Here is a 16594-nt window from a genome sequence, read left to right as displayed (position 1 = left end):
AGCTGAATGTGGACTGATCACTCACTCCTACCCTGCTGCCAGTATCAGACATCTTGCCTGGAGTTGGCATGATGCATGATGCAGGGAGCATGATGAAGTGCATGCATCAAGCACCATCAATGGTGCTGAAGTGGAAATGGTTGCGAGCTTCAAGTTCCCTGGCGTCAATGGTCTGTCGTGGACCAACCACATTGATGTGACAGTCAAGGTGTACCAGCGCCTCGACCTCCTCAGGAGACTGGAGGACCCGAGCTACAGGGAGAGGTTGAGCAGGTGGCACTCTATTGAGTAGCCTTGGACTCTTCCTTGGAGCACAGAAGGCCGAGGGGTGATCGATAGAAGTGAACAAAATCATGAGGAAAAGAAGGGTGAATCATGGCCTTTTTTCCCCACAGTAGGGGAATCAAGAACCATAGGTTGGGGGGGGGGGGGGGGGGGGGGGGGGATTTAATAGGAACCTTTATTCTCCCTCACACAAAGGGTGGTGGGTGTATGGAACATCTAGACAGGTAAAGGACAGATATGTTCAGAGGGATATGGGCCTAATGCAGGCACGTAGGACCAGTGTAGATGGGGCATGTTGGCCGGTGTGGGCAAGTTGGGCCAAAGGGCCCAATTCTTTGACAGACTCCAAGGTCATGCCAATACTCAAAGAATCTCTATACTTTAAATGACATTCCAACTATAAACCAGTTATGTGTATTAAGGAATAGAAGATGCTGGTTTAAACCAAACAGACAAAAAGCTGGAGTAACTCAGTGGTCACTACCCATTGAGTTACTCCAGCTGTGTGTCTATAAACCAACTCTGCTGATCGCTGCAGCATTGCACTTGTACAATGAACCTTCCGTTAATCCCACTGGGCAAAAGGAAGAAACATCCAGTGTACGTTCCTTCACCCAGTCTTTCTTCTAAGTGTCCGAGACGTAGCGAGCAGTGTGGACTTACAGGTCAAAGGAAGATAGACACAAAATGCTGGAGTAACTCAGTGGAGCAGGCAGCATCTCTGGAGAGAAAGAATGGGTGACGTTTTGGATCAATGCCCTTCAGACTTTGACCCAAAACATCACCCATTTCTCCTCTCCAGAGATGCTGCCTGACCCCCTGAGTTACTCCAGCATTTTGTGTCTATCTACGGCATAAACCAGCAGTTCCTTCCTACACAGGTCAAAGGAGTTCTCTCTGCTCCTGCCCAGAGATCAACAATTAATAGTAAGATTAAACAAGAACTTACCAGTTGCGAAGAGGTTTGATCTGTATTTTATGATTGCGTTACTGCTGATGGCAGATTATTGTGAAGAAGCCCGCCACGCGAACATGCGTGTCATTCTTCAAAGCAGCGGTGTGAAATCACAGATAACTGTACTCCGCCTCCGACCTCTCTGTCCTGTAAGATTAGAGAAGAGAGCACCAGTTGGAGGAATGACCTCATATTCCGTTTGGGAGTCGGAGGGGGCATGAATATCGAATTCTCCCAATTTCAGTCCTCTGTAACCCTCCTTAGCCCCCCTGCTGTCTCCTCCCATCCCCCCAGCCTCAAACTTCAAACTTTCTTGGTAAGTTCTCGTTTAATCTTACTATTTTTCGCTTCGGAGTGCTGCACCGAGTGACTACTGAAGATTTTAAAACTCTGTGATTTCATACCGTGGAAACGAGTCCATGCATCACGTCTGCCTTGATGACTCTCTGTAGGCCCAGAGATTGTGTTAGTACAAATGAAAATCTTAACAGTTTGAAGTTTGACTGTATTTTATGAGGAATTTGATGATGGATTTAAAATTTAGCCCGCCACGACGCATGCGTGTCATTCTTTTTATGCGGGTTTCACAGATAACTGTAATGACTAAACATAGTAAGATTAGAGAAGAGATACCAGTTAAGTTATGATCAAGGGTGGGAGCGGAGGGCACGTAATCCCTCATCGTAACTTAATCAGATCAAACTTCAGGTTTAATCTTACTATTTTACTGGAGTTTATTGTAAAATAAAGATTTTAATGTTTTTTCCCCCTGACCATCGAGTCTGCTGCCTTGAGGATTTGGTCCATTGGTACATCCAACTGTATCGCTGCCGATGTAGCTGCAGCCCTGGTGGAATGAGATTTTAAAATATTAGTATCCACCCCAGCCTGTGTTAGCACCTGTTTCAGCCATCTTGAGATGGTCTGGACCATCACTATTTTGTGTGATTGCTTGTGGCTGACCAAAAAGTGCCTTCCCATTGCCTCTTAGGATTTTCGTTTTCTCCATGTAGAATGGCAGATGTCTTACTATACATAGACGGTCATCTGTTGGGTATGACCTAAATTGTATATTGAGGCCTGCTGATCCTTGTCTGTTCTGCTTTACTAACTCATAGATATGAAACGTAATATTTTCTGTTGAGGAAATCATGTTGTCCAGTCTTTGTTTATGCAGTGACTGTACCCTCTGTGCCGTGACCAATGCCATTAGCATGACTGTTTTTAATGTCAGTCTGTGTAGGGACAGAGCTGTTGCTGGAGACCAATTCCTGAGCATCTTCAGGACAGTACTTACAACCCATATTTGGGAGTACCTGGTTCTTGGGGGATTAGTATTAAAAATTCCCCTCATAAGTTTTGTTACCAGTGGGTGAGTCCCAACAGAGTAACGCTCTGTCCCCTGCCATAGGTAAGTCGATAGGGCACTTCTGGCGCAGTTGATGGCACTGTAACTGCGCCCCTCATCATAGTGGAGGCCTGCCAGATATTCCAGAACAGATGGGATGTTCATGTCTCTGTAGGTGATGTTGTTTTTGTGGCAGTACATCTCCCACTTCCTGATATAGACCAGATACTGTTTTTTAGTTGACGGTCTTTGGGCCGCCGAGATCATGTTCACTGTTCGGTCCATCAGTCCCAGTTGTAGTAGAGGTGTTTTTAAAACTCTACAAATTAATAAGTTCAAATGTTTATGGCATGGGTGGCTATCCCTTGTTACGGGATGTAGCAATAAATCTGATCTATGTGGGATGGTGATACATGGCTCTAATACCATGTTTAGTACCACTGGGAACCCTGGTTGAGTAGGCCAATCGGGTACTACCAAAATACCAGACGCAGAGTCTTGTTGTATTTTCCTTAATACCCGACTGATGAGGCAGAAAGGAGGAAATGCGTGAATAAACAATTTCCTCCCCCCATTGCAGCGAAAATGCATCTGTCGCTGCTGCCCCAGGGTCTGGGTCCCATGAAACATAATTTGATAACTGGTGGTTAAGTCTGGATGCGAATAGATCGATATCTGGTGTTCCATATTTTGCTGTAATATCAGCAAATACTTTTTTATTCAACATCCATTCGGTGTTTTCATTATATTTGCGTGACCTGGTGTCCGCCACTAAATTTAGTCTTCCTGGTAGGTAAGTGGCTGATATCCAAATATCTCTCTGGATACACCATTGCCAAATTGTATTAGCCAGATTGTCACATGATGTTGATTTGTTTCCACCCATGTGGTTAATGTATGCTACCACGGTGGTATTGTCTATCTGTAGTCTAACATGCTGGTGATATGACCCAGTACAATATAACTTTAGGCCATGGAATGCACCCAACATTTCCAGGTAGTTTATGCCCAGTGTGAGTAATAATGACGACTCCTGAGCAGTCCATCTACCTCCACAGCTGGTGATGGTATTGGTGGCTCCCCACCCAAGTGCACTGGCATCAGTTTGTAGTACCATGGAAGGGTTACTGACAATGATTGGATTGGAACAAAGCCAGATGTTATCTATCCACCATTTTAGTTCAATTTTAGCTTGATTGGTAGTTTCATAGGTCTGTCAAAGTGACCTGCGTTAATTTAGAGTGCTTGTATTTTTGCTCTCTGTAAGTTTTTGTAATGTAGAGGTCCAAATTGAGTGGCTGGAAAGGCAGCCACCATTTTGCCAATTACCTTTGCTACCAATCTGATGGATGGTTTGCTGATGTCAATGAGGTTATTGCAAGCCTCAATTAAATCTCTAGCCTTTCCCTTAGGCAGAGTCACCAACATGTGAACTGAGTCAATGGTGAACCCCAAAAAGTCCATAGTAGTGGAAGGCGTTAGTTTAGATTTAACTGGATGGATAATAAATCCCAGTTTTTCCAATAACTGTTTTATGGCTGTTACAGTTTGTTTGGCCAATTCCAAAGTCTTGCCCACAATGAGTATGTCATCTAAATATGCCATGACCATGTGTTTACGTTTACGTAGAAACGCTAGGGCTGGTTTCAAACTTTTGTGAACAGCCTTGGGCTGATGATAACCCATTTGGCAGTGCTTTATACTGCCAGTGATGTCTCATCCAGTTGAATTTTAAGTAACATCTGTGGTCACCTCGTATAGGCACTGAATAGTAAGCATCTTTTAAATCAATGCTGGCCATGAAGTAACCTTTGGAAATTAATTGTTTAGCAGTAACAAAGGTTTCCATTTTGTCAGATCTATGATGATGCGACAACCACCATCTTTTTTGTTTTTGGTAAATATATTGGACACGAATTCTAATGGTTCGTGTTGAGTTTTCTCAATTACACCTTTTAAGTAAAGCCGCTCCAGTTCAGCTTGCGCTTTTGATTTTTCTTTATCAGAAAGCACGAACATTTGGTTCGGTATATGTTGAACTGGACGGCTGTACTTGTGTATAAACTCTATTGTATATCCCTGGATACTGCTTGAGTTGTAAGTATCGGTTGTTAACATGCTCCATGCATTCAGAAAACAGTGTAATCTCCCCCCCCCCAACCTCCATGCTCTCCGTATTTTGTTGGGAAACCAGACCCACCTACCTCCATAGTTACCAGTGGCAGGTTTACTTCCTTTTGTAGGTTCTTCGCTGCTGTTGTTGCACTGGTGTCTGGATTTTTGGTTTGGTTGACGTTGGAGGTTCTCGCATCTTCCAAGAAGGCTGGCCTGGGCCATGGCCTAAAAAAAGACTCATGTTTTGTGTACCGGCCTTCGAGCTTTCACCAGTTCTGTTGGTGGGTGCGTAGCGGTGCTGTCTTTGGCTGTAGTGGGTTTTTGTTGGAGTTCCTTTATTAGTCCAGTAGGTTCTCTCGTTCCTGCACCCCTTGCACACTTGCCTTTCCTTCTGCGGACCCCTCTTCCAGGTCAGCCCAGAACTGACCTGCAGTGCTCCCCTCTGATGAGGTAGTAGCACTGTGCAGCCCTTCAAGAGGTACTGCTGTGGGTTTATCATAGGGCCCACAGTGACCCGACTCCATCTCCCAGAGTCTGTCACGTTGGAGCAAATGCTCCACACACCGCCCCATCCGGCTCCAACGCTCACGGTCGCTGGCCAGCCCGCGGTTGTTCAGTCGGACTCCTCCGAATCCACGACCTTGTTTGTTTTTGTGTCTAGCCTTTCCGCCCGGCCGCATGGATCTGGCCGGTGCGGAGGCGGCATCAGGCACAGCTGATCCCACTATCAGTGATCCGAGTGCCGTTGGCCTGCTGCCGGCTGCCCGTTGCTCCGCTGTCCTCCCTCACCAGCTTTGTCCTTACTGCCCTGCCGCAGAGTGGATCTGGCCAGTGCGGAGGCGACATGGGGCACAGCTGATCCCATTATAGGTGATTCAAGTGCCACTGGCCGCTGTTAGCCTCCCAGCTTTGTCGCAGCCCATTGGTTTCTCCACCTGTAATCAGCATGGGAAAAACACAAAAAGATCGCAGCTCTTACCTGCAGGTCCAGGTTAAAATTGTCGCTATGGGGGAACGTCGTTCCACCCCGTCTCCTGCCATTTTTCGACTTGTGAAAAGTCGACGGCCCCATTTGAATAGTCTCCTGCCCGGCCGTGGTGTTCTGGCCGGCGCGGGACCAAAAGTCGGCACAGCTGATCCCTTACGGGGCTTGTGCCTTCAGATGCTGCTGGCTCCCGCTACTTTGCGGTCCTCCCCAGCCAGCTTTACTCGCAGCACTTGTGGGCACTATTTTGTCGAGCTTCCCCCCCCCCACCGTGTAAAAACAGCGCGGGGACCCAAGTTACCGCAGAGTAAATCACTTACCTGCAGGTTGCGGTATATGACACGCATGCGTCGTGGCGGGCTTCTTCACGTAGTCACTCACGTGACTCCGAAGTAAAATCATTGTTTAGGGTGCACATTTGCTGATGGGCTCAATGCTCTAGATGTTTCAAGATTATATTACTCTCAATTCGATTCATGTTTTAGCTCTTGAATTCATCAAGTTAACATCTACTTAAAGCACCAGAACAGCAAATGCAACGTGTGTTTATTATTGTCATGTGTACAGAGAAAAGCTTTGCATGCTCTCCCCCAATCAGATCAGATAATGCTACACACATACAACCAAGTCAAACTCAAGTCCAATAGGTGGAGCAGAGGGGAAGATTGCAGCATTGTAGTGCATCAGTTTTACAGATCAGTGGTTCGAATTGCATTGCAGAACAGTAGAATGATAGCATTGACAGAATGAAGCCAACATTTTACATTTAGGAACATCTAACCTTCGTAGGCAAGTGTTCCCCAGCCTGTGATGGTGCATCTTTTGTCAGGTGGGAACACCTTGTTGCTGGGCGGCAGGCAGATAGGCTGGATGAAGTCATTGAAGATGAGAGGGGAAGAGAGTTCCAATACGGCAATGTCATTGTTGAAGCTCCTCGGGATGCTGTAGTTGGGGTGGGTCACAATTCTTATGATGCCTCTGGACATTCCTTCTCCAAGCATCACAGACCCCATGTAAGCTTTCCAATATGAGGTGTGGGCGTACGCACTTTAAACAAGCATCAACATACAATGTCATTAACACACAGATTTATTACACAAATCCCAGCTGCCAGTTCCTGGGCGATCTGGACCCATTAATGCAATCGACAAGAAAACTCATTCATGCCTCCATTTCATCAGAACATTGAGGAGATTTGGTGTTGCTAAATACTTTATTGAACCTCTGCAATTGTATAGTGAAGAGCATCCTGACAAGGTTTAGAAACCCCAAGCCCCAGGAACACAGAATGCAGACTGGTAGACATTACCCGGTCCATCACAGCTACTGACCTCCCCACCACCAGAGGGACCTACAAGAGGCTCTGCCTCAAACAGGCATCAGGAACCCACATCCCCCTCATTTCTGATCCGTGCAGCATGGAAACAGGCCCTTCAGCCCAGCTTATCCATGCTAACCAAGGTGCCCCATTGACCATAGCCCCACCTGCCCACATTTGATCCATATTCCACCAAAATCTTTCCGTCCCATGTACCTGTCCAAAATGTCTATTAAATGTTGCTATGGTAACCTGCCTCTGGCAGCTCATTCCATAACACTCACTACACTCCGAGTGAAAAGATGCTCCTCATGTTCCTATTAAATCTTTCCCCTCTCACCCTTAATGGATGTCCTCTGGTTTTTGATTCCCATACTCTGGGTAAAATAGACTGTGCGTTCACTCTATATTTTCCCCTCCTGATTTTATATACCTCTAAGATCACCCCTCGTCTCCCTGCACTAAGGAATAAAGTCCTAACCTGCTCAACATCTCCCTGTAGCTCAGTCCCTCGAGTACTGGCAACATCCTTGTAAATCTTCCCTGTACCCTTCCCACCAACTCACTGCTACAATTGGGAAGGTGGTAAAGAACCCAGCAGAACATGTCCTCCAGGTTGGAGAACAGCTTCTTCCCAGCAACCATCAAAGCTTTTCACTGTACCTCGGTACACCAGTCAATCAACTAAGCTGAACTCAACCAAGGCTCATGATGATGATGATGATAATAAAGACTTCATTGAACCCCCGAGGGAAATTCATGAACTCTGCAACAATATTGTAGTATGGACTGTGTCTTTGTTTGAACTTCAGACTCCAGTTTTGCACTGGCATCGTCACCTAGTGGTAGTCGTCATTAAAGTTTAGTTTAATTTAGTTTATTGTCATGTGTACCGAGGTACAGTAAATAGCTTTTTGTTGTGTGCTATCCAGTCAACGGAAAGACAATACATGATTACAATCAAGTCATCCAGTGTATAGGTACAAGATGAAGGGAATAACATTTAGTACAAGGTAAGAGCCGGTAGGCGGCGCGACTCACGTCAGCAGCGGCCTCTGCAGCCCGTCCGCGTTTTTATTCTTTTTGCCTATGTTTTTTTGTAGTTTTTGGTATTTTTTGTTGGGGGGTGTGTGTGTGTGTGAGGGGTGGGAGGGCGGGGGGGGTAACTTTTAAATCTCTCCCTGCACGGTTGGGGCTGCAATATGGAGCGGCCTCCAACAGGAGAAGACCGGGGACTCTGGTGCCGACTCACCTCACCGTCGCGGAGCTGGCCGAGTCCGGAGCGGGTGGAGCGGTGGTGGAGCGCTGCTGCCGCTGCTGCTGCTGCTGCGGCCCGACCTCCGGAGATTCGGAGGCTGCAACTGCGGGTCTGGCGGACGGCGGCACCGGGAGCCCGCCTTTCAGGGCTCCTGCAACGGCGACTTCTCCCGCCCGAGTTGCGGGGTTGAAGAGCTCCTGGAGCGGGGCCCAACATCACCGCCCCGCGCGGCTTGGAATGGCCGCGGGACTCTGCGAGCGCACGCCGGGGGCTCCAACACCAAGACCCGGTGTGCGACCTCGCACCACCCGGCGTGGCTTTAATGGCCGTGGGATAATCGCCATCGCCAGCCGGGAGCTTTGACTTTGACTCTGACATGGGGGGGGGGGCGGGGGGAGTGCAGTGGAGAGATACGTTTTTTTTTGGCCGTCCATCACAGCGATGTGATGGATGTTTATGTAAAATGTAAATTATGTTGTGTCTTGGGTCTATTTGTTTGTAATGTATGGCTGCAGAAACGGCATTTCGTTTGGACCTCAAGGGGTCCAAATGACAATTAAATTGATTTAAATTGAAAAAAAAAATGTTTTAAGTAAAGTCTCATTCAAGATAGTCCGAGGGTCTCCAATGAGGTAGATGGGAGGTTAGGACCACTCTCTAGTTGGCGAGAGGACGGTTCAGTTGCCCGATCCGATGACAGCTGGGAAGATATTGGTATTAAACATTCTTGATGCTGGACTCGCCCTATTCAAACCCAGGCTGTCACCCTGGCACAGTCACAGCACAGAAACAGTCCCCCTGTCCACACCAACCCTCAATCCTGACAACAGATGCTGTCTGTACAGAGTTTGTTCGTTCTCCCCGTGCCCACGTGGGGTTTCTCTGGGTGCTCGGGTTTCCTCCCACATTCAACAACTTACAGGTTTGCAGGCCAATTGGCTTGGCACAATTGTAAATTGTCCCTAGTGTAGTAAGATAGTGCATGTGTGTGGGGATCAATGGTCAGCACCGATTCGGTGGACCAAAGGGCATGTTTCTGCACTGTATCTCTAAACTAAACTAAAGATGATGGTGGGTATATGGAACAAGCAGCCAGAGGTAGTTGAGACAGGAACCAAAACAGCATTTAAAAGACACAGACAAATATGTGGAGGGATAAATGTGCCAGATGTGCATGGTACCCCGCCAAGCCGTACTACACAGGTGCAAGGAAACCATAAACACCAGGGTAGCACAAGGAGAAATACACCAGTGTGCAGAATATAGCATTAACTTCTTATAGCGTTAGTTACAGAGGAAAAGTGCATGGCTGTGACAAGGTAGGTCGTGGTAGGACTGTTTAGCAATCCGATAAGTGGGAGCAGCTCTTCTTGATGGTGCAGGTTTCAACTTTTGTACTGTCCACCAGCCTAGGAAATGCCAAAGTGCGTAACTTCACACGTCTCAGTTCAATTCCATTGATCATTACTTGTCCCATCTTCTCAACTGATCTAGAAACTGTTGCAAACTTAGATAATCTTCCTCAATATATAAAATACCATCAACATTTTAATGTTATTGGCAAATTTAGTGCCATTTTAGACAATAGACAATGGATGCACGAGTAGGCCATTCTTTGCTCCTATACTCCTCTTGTTATAAAGGCCAACATGCCATTCGCTTTCTTCACTGCCAGCTGTACCTGCATGCTTACTTTCATTGTTATTGGTGTTATTTTTAGTCTGTCAAAACATTTGTTTTTGGAGGTCGTTTGAAGGGGGAAAACAGTTTTCTCAGTCACTACCTGGTCGAGGATGCGTCTTTTCTCCGAGCCACATCTTCGCCCCCTCCTCGTGGCCTACCATCTGGATTGGTGCGGCCTTTCCTGCCGGAGACCGGCCAGAGCTTCAGTGACGGTGGAGCACTGAATTCCATCGCGGAGCAGGCGATGTCCTACAGGGATCGTCATGTTGGAGCTCCGGAGTGTTGGGCCTGCCGACTTTAACACCATGAGCTGTGGTCTGCGGAGCTTCAGGCCGCGGGCGGCGCAGACTTCAACATAGCGGGGGCCTGGGATCTTTCGCCGAGGATCGCCAGCGTTGGATCTTTGCCCAGCTCGGCCTGTGGACTTCGGGAGCCGCGGTCTCCAGTAGGAAGCGGCCGATTCGGAAACTCCAAGCCGCTCAGTGTTCTTCTGTTCCGACATCGGAGCTCTGATCATCCCATCATCCCGGAGAGTGGGCGTGAAACATTGGGCAGCCGTTGCGGCGACTGCGGAGTCCTCAATAGGCCCCGACCACGGGTGAACAAAAAGAAGAAAAATGAACTTTGGTGTCTTCCCTCAGTGGGAAACATTGATTCCGCTGTGTGGGATGTTTATGGTTTATGTTAAATTCTACAGTGTTGTGTTTATCTTATTTGTGTGCTGCGTAGTAACTCAAATTGGTGTATGTGACAATAAATGTCCTTTGTCCTTCATTGACTGATGTACAAGGACCCCAGATCCCGTAGTACCTCCCCTTTTCCCAACTTGACACCATACAGATAATAATCTACCTTCCTGTTTTAGCTATCAAAGTGGATAACCTCACATTTATCCACATTAAACTGCATCTGCCAGGCATCTTCCCACTCATCCAACCTGTCCAGGTCACCCTGCATCCTCCTCACAGTTCACATTGCCACCCAGGTTTGTGTCATCTGCAAATTTGCTAATGTTACTTTGAATCCCTTCATCTAAAACATTGATGTATATTGTAAATAGCTGCGGTCCCAGCACCGAGCCTTGCGGTACCCCACTAGTCACCGCCTGCCATTCTGAGAGGGACCTGTTAATCCCTTCTCTGTTTCCTGTCTGCCAACCACTTCTCTATCCATATCAGCACTCTACCCCCAATACCATATGCCCTAATTTTGCCCACTAATCTCCTCTGTGGGATCTTATCAAATGTTTTCTGAAAGTCCAGGTACACTACATCCACTGGCTCTCCCTTGTCCATTTTCCAAGTTACATCCTCAAAACGTTCCAGAAGATTAGTAAAGCATGATATCCCCTTCGTAAATCCATGCTGACTCGGACTGATCCTGTTACTGCTATACAAATGAGCCGCTATTTCATCTTTTATAATTGACTCCAGCATCTTCCCCACCATATCAGGCTAACTGGTCTATAATTCCGTTTTCTCTCTCCCTCCTTTCTTAAAAAGTGAGATAACATTATCTACCCTCCAATCCACAGGAACTGATCCTGAATCTATAGAACATTGGAAAATTATCACCAATGCATCCACGATTTCTAGAGCCACTTCCTTAAGTACCCTGGGATGCAGACCATCAGGCCCTGGGGATTTATCAGCCTTCAGTCCCATCAGTCTATCCAACACCATTTCCTGACTAATGTGGATTTCCTTCGGTTCCTCCGTCACCCCAGATCCTCTGGCCACTACTATATCAGGAAGATTGTTTGTGTCCTCCTTAGTGAAGATGGATCCAAAGTACTTGTTCAACTCATCTGCCGTTTCCTTGTTCCCCATAATAAATTCACCTTTTTCAGACTTCAAGTCTCCAACTTTGGTCTTAACTATTTTTTTCCTCTTCAGATACCTATAGAAGTTTTTACTATCCTGCTTTATATTCTTGGCTAGCTTACCTTCGTTCCTCATCTTTTCGTCCCGTATTGCCTTTTTAGTATCTTCTGTTGTTCTTTAAACATTACCCAATCCTCTGGCTTCCCGCTCATCTTTGCGATGTTGTTCTTCGCTTTTATTTTTATACCGTCCCCGATCAGCCACGATCGCCCCTTACTTCCCTTGGAATCTTTCTTCCTCCTAAGAATGAACTGGTCCTGCACCTTCTGTATTATTCCCAGAAATACCTGCCATTGTTGTTCCACTGTCATCCCTGCTAGTGTATCGTTCCAGCCAACTTTGGCCAGCTCCTCCCTCATGGCTCCATAGTCCCCCGAGTTCAACTGTAACATTGACCCCTCCGATTTACCCTTTTCCCTCTCAAATTATAGATTAGAACTTAACACATTATGGTCACTACCTCCTAATTTCACCCCAATTGAACGTACAGCCAAACACTCAGTGGACCCAGTACTAACCCCTGTGGCACTCCCTCGCATCAGAAACCCAACACTCCACATACACCCTTTGACTCCTCCATCCTAGACCAGTCAATTGGCTTGTTTCCCTTGGATCCCATGTGAACTAACCTTTTCCAAGCTAGACTCCAATGTGAGGCCTTGCCCAAGGCATTGTTAGTGTCCGTATAGACCAAGGGACCCAACCTACACTAAATTTACCCCCGGGGGTAAATCAGTTAATTTTGGAACTTAAAATAATAGTTAAAAACAGTATTTTAAAATGTTCCCTTCATCAGTTGCTTCATTATGGTAGAAGTATGAACTCAATTTACTGAACAAAACAGGATGGGGGTAAATTTACCATCAACAAGTTGCCCGGTGTAAACGGAACGACACAGGTTGGGAACCCCTGCTATAGATAATAATCAAAAACAATGCTGACTATCTCCAATCAGTACGTCCCTTTCTAAATGCTGGTGGCTCCTGACCATCAGCAATGTTCACACTGTTGATGTCAGACACAGCCTGCAGTTTCCTGACTCAGAGGCAATCACAATACCAACTGCCTAAATCCAACAACACCACCATTGTGGGCCGGATATCAAATAATGATGAGATTGAGAACCTCGTGTCCTGGTGTTGAGACAACAACCTTTCTCTCAAAGTCAGCAAGACAAAGGAGATAGTGATGGACTTCAAGAAGTGAAGTGGTTCACATTCCCCAGTTTGCAATAACAGTGCTGCAATAGAGATGGCTGAAAACTTCAAATTCCTAGGAGTCAATATCACAACAACTTCTCCTGGACCAAGGACAAGCAACAACCAAGACAACACACCAACGCCTCCACTTCTTCAGAAGGCTTAGGAAGTTCGACATGTCCCATACAACTCTCACCAACTTCTACAGATGCACCATAGAAAGCATTTTATCGGGATGTATCACAGCTTGGTTTGGGAACAGCTCCATCCAAGACCGCAAGAAATTTCAACTAATTATGGGCGCAGCCCAGACCATCACACAAACCAACCTCCCTTCTATTGACTCCATCTACACCTCACGCTGCCTCGGCAAGGCCTGAAGAATAATCAAGAACCAGTCGCACCCTGGCCACTCCCTCTTCTCCCCTCTCCCATCAGGCAAGAGGTACACAAGTATGAAAACGCACACCTCCAGATTCAGGGACAGTTTCTTCCCAGCTGTTATCAGGCAACTGAACCATCCTACCACAACCAGAGAGCAGTGCTAAACTACTATCTACCTCATTGGTGACCCTCGGACTATCCTTGATCGGATTTTACTGACTTTACCTTGCATTAAACGTTATTCCCTTATCATGTATATGTACACTGTGAATGGCTCGATTGTAATCATGTATTTTATTTCTGCTGACTGGTTAGCACGCAACAAAAGCTTTTCACTGTACAGTACCTTGGTCCACATGACAATAAACTAAACTGAACTGCCTTTTCCTGACCAGAGCCTCAACATTTCTCGTCAACTACGAGATGATGCGTAAATGAAGTTTGACTTACCTCGGGAAGCAGTGAGCGGCAGAGACGAGCCATCGGTCGGAGATGATGGAAGCTCCACAAACGTGACTCCCAATCTGCAGGCTAACCTGCCATGGCCACTCGCCATTCTTTGCGTTTGTCCCACCGACTATCCGGGTGAATCGTTCAATCCTGGAGCCACACGCTGTAAGCAATGCAGTGATCTTTAGTTCTGATGCAGTCATTTTAAACGTTATTGTAAATATGGCCTTGACACAAGATCAAAGTAGAGTCAAGAGTGTGAGATTGTTGCATGTATCGGCAAAGGAACAACATAATCCTTACTGAATGCAGCTTTATGGGTTCATTAAAGCAATAGAACCAAGATTACAATCAACTAATGACCATAATACTAGGTAGTTATAGAGCAAAACTGAAGTCCATTGCAACCAAAGGCAGGCCATAGTAGGGTGATAGAGGGTGGCGGGTGTATGGAACGAGCTGCCAGAGGTAGTCGAGGCAAAAACTATAAAACATTTAAAAGATACCTGGACTAGTACCTGGATACGAAAGGTTTAGAGGGATATGAGCCACATGTGGGTAAATGGGACTAGCTTAGATGGGACATCTTGGTCTTGGACAGGTTTGGCCGAAGAATCTATTTCTGTGCCGATTCAATCATTCAGTGCGGTTTGACTCAATGATTCTATTATCTTTCTGAATGAGGATTTTAAAAATAACCATTTTCCTGCACTGCAGTCCTCTTCAGATATGTGGCTTCTTTAGTTTAGAGATACAGTGCGGAAACAGGCCCTTCGGCCCACCGAGTCTGCACCAACCAGCAATTCCTGCTCATAAACACTATCCTACACACTAGGGACAATTTACACTTACACCAAGCCAATTAACCCACATACTTGTACGTCTTTGGGGTGTGGGAGGAAATTGAAGGTCTCGGAGAAAACACATGCAGTCATGGGACAGCATCCGTAGTCGGGATAGGGTCTCCGGTGGTGCAAGCAGTGCAAGGCAACAACCTTACTGATGCACCACCGTGCCTCCAGATTGAATGAATTGATTAAAAGATACATCATGAAAATAAGCCCTTCAGCCCACAGAGTCCATGGAGACCATCGATCTCCTGTTGACACCAGGACTATGTTATCCCACTTTCTCATCCATTCCCTACACACTGCCGCAATGTGCAGCAGCCAATTTACCTAAAAAACCCACATGTCTTTGGGATGTGGGAAGAGACCTATGCAGTCACAGCGAGAGCGTGCAAACTCCACACAGACAGCACCAACAGTCAGCATCAGACCTGGGTCTCTGGCACTGCAAGACACCAGCTCTACCGTTGCACCACTGCGTGACTTATCTAAAAGATGGTACTGGTACCAAATTGTGCTCAGACAGCACCAAAGGGCAGGATCGAACTTGGGTCTCTGGCGCTGATTCGGCTGTGTCACTCTTCTGTCCTCAGTGTTTACAAGAGGAAGGGAAGCTATGGAGGGATTTGTACAAACTGACATTTCAACATCAGTCAACAAGGAGTGGGTGACAGGGAGTTCATTCTGCTTCAGATAAAAACAGGAATAAAATACTTCCAACTTACTTTCATTAATTGAAGACAGATTTCCAATTCCAGGAAATTCCATAGTCGGTTTATTTGAAGTCGCTGAAAGATAGAGATGTGATTGTACAGCGACATTGTAACTACATGGAAGGTCAGAGCAAATTAATATGTACAGTTGACTGTCAGTGGAGCAGAGAGACGCAATCTGGACACAAGCTCTTCACTGTACCTCTGTCAACTGAAACCGAGGAGCTGCTCTTCAAGTTAGAGATGCGGTCATTACAGTCACACAAAGATATTTTACCCACAACTCATTGTACTGCTCTCCAGAAAACATTGTGTAGGAAGGAACAACAGATGCTGGTTTACACCGAAGATAGACACAGAATGTTGGAGTAACTCAGTGGGACAGGCAGCATAGAAACATAGAAAATAGGTGCAGGAGGAGGCGATTCGGCCCTTCAAGCCAGCACAGCCATTCATTGTGATCATGGCTGATCGGCCCCAATCAATAACCCGTGCCTGCCTTCTCCCCATATCCCATGATTCCACTAGCCCCTAGAGCTCTATCTAACTCTCTCTTAAATCCATCCATGACTTGGCCTCCACTGCCCTCTGTGGCAGGGAATTCCACAAATTCACAACTCTCTGGGTGAAAACGTTTTTTCTCACCTCAGTCTTAAATGGCCTCCCCTTTATTCTAAGGGGCATCTCTGGAGAGAAGGAATGGATGACGTTTCGGGTCAAGATCTTTCTTCAGACAGTAACCTAGATTCAGAATAGGTTCAGAGTATTTATTGTTATGCCCCATCCATTGCTCTTGAGTTTGACTATTGTGTTTTTGTAGAGTATTATCTGAATTGTTTGTCGTGCTTCTTTAAGCTGCTTTCTAAATCATGCCTCTAATGTTCTCAACCTTTTCCTTTTCTCCTGCAATTGTTAATTACATTTTCTTAGAAATAAATACTGAAGTAGGGACATCATGATGCAGCTGTACGGGTGGCTGGGAGCAGTGTGTGCAGGTCTGCTCACCCAGATACAGGAAGGCTGGCATTGAATTGGAAAGGGTGTTGAAGAGATTCATCAGGATGTTACCTGGGCTTGTGTTACAGGGTGAGGTTGGATAGGCTGGAGTGCAGGAGGATGAGGGGTGACCCTATTGAGGTGTACAAGGTCATGGGTTCATTCGTAAAGTCT

General features: G+C 46.4%; 1 protein-coding gene across 1 annotated transcript in view; it reads right to left on the bottom strand.

Moving 5' to 3' along the window:
- The window catches only part of LOC129693552 (uncharacterized), an 85299-nt gene that overhangs the window by 9348 nt on the left and 59357 nt on the right, over positions 1 to 16594 (bottom strand). Inside the window, exons 11-13 of the mRNA XM_055630352.1 lie at positions 15437 to 15499; positions 13864 to 14026; positions 6470 to 6735 (exon numbers count right to left, since the gene is read on the bottom strand). Coding sequence (XP_055486327.1) covers positions 6470 to 6735; positions 13864 to 14026; positions 15437 to 15499 — 492 coding nt within the window. The remainder of the gene's footprint in view (positions 1 to 6469; positions 6736 to 13863; positions 14027 to 15436; positions 15500 to 16594) is intronic.

This window comes from Leucoraja erinacea, unplaced genomic scaffold (genome assembly GCF_028641065.1).
Source record: "Leucoraja erinacea ecotype New England unplaced genomic scaffold, Leri_hhj_1 Leri_345S, whole genome shotgun sequence".
Taxonomy (NCBI): Eukaryota; Metazoa; Chordata; class Chondrichthyes; order Rajiformes; family Rajidae; genus Leucoraja; species Leucoraja erinaceus.
This window is presented reverse-complemented; position numbering and strand designations above follow the sequence as displayed.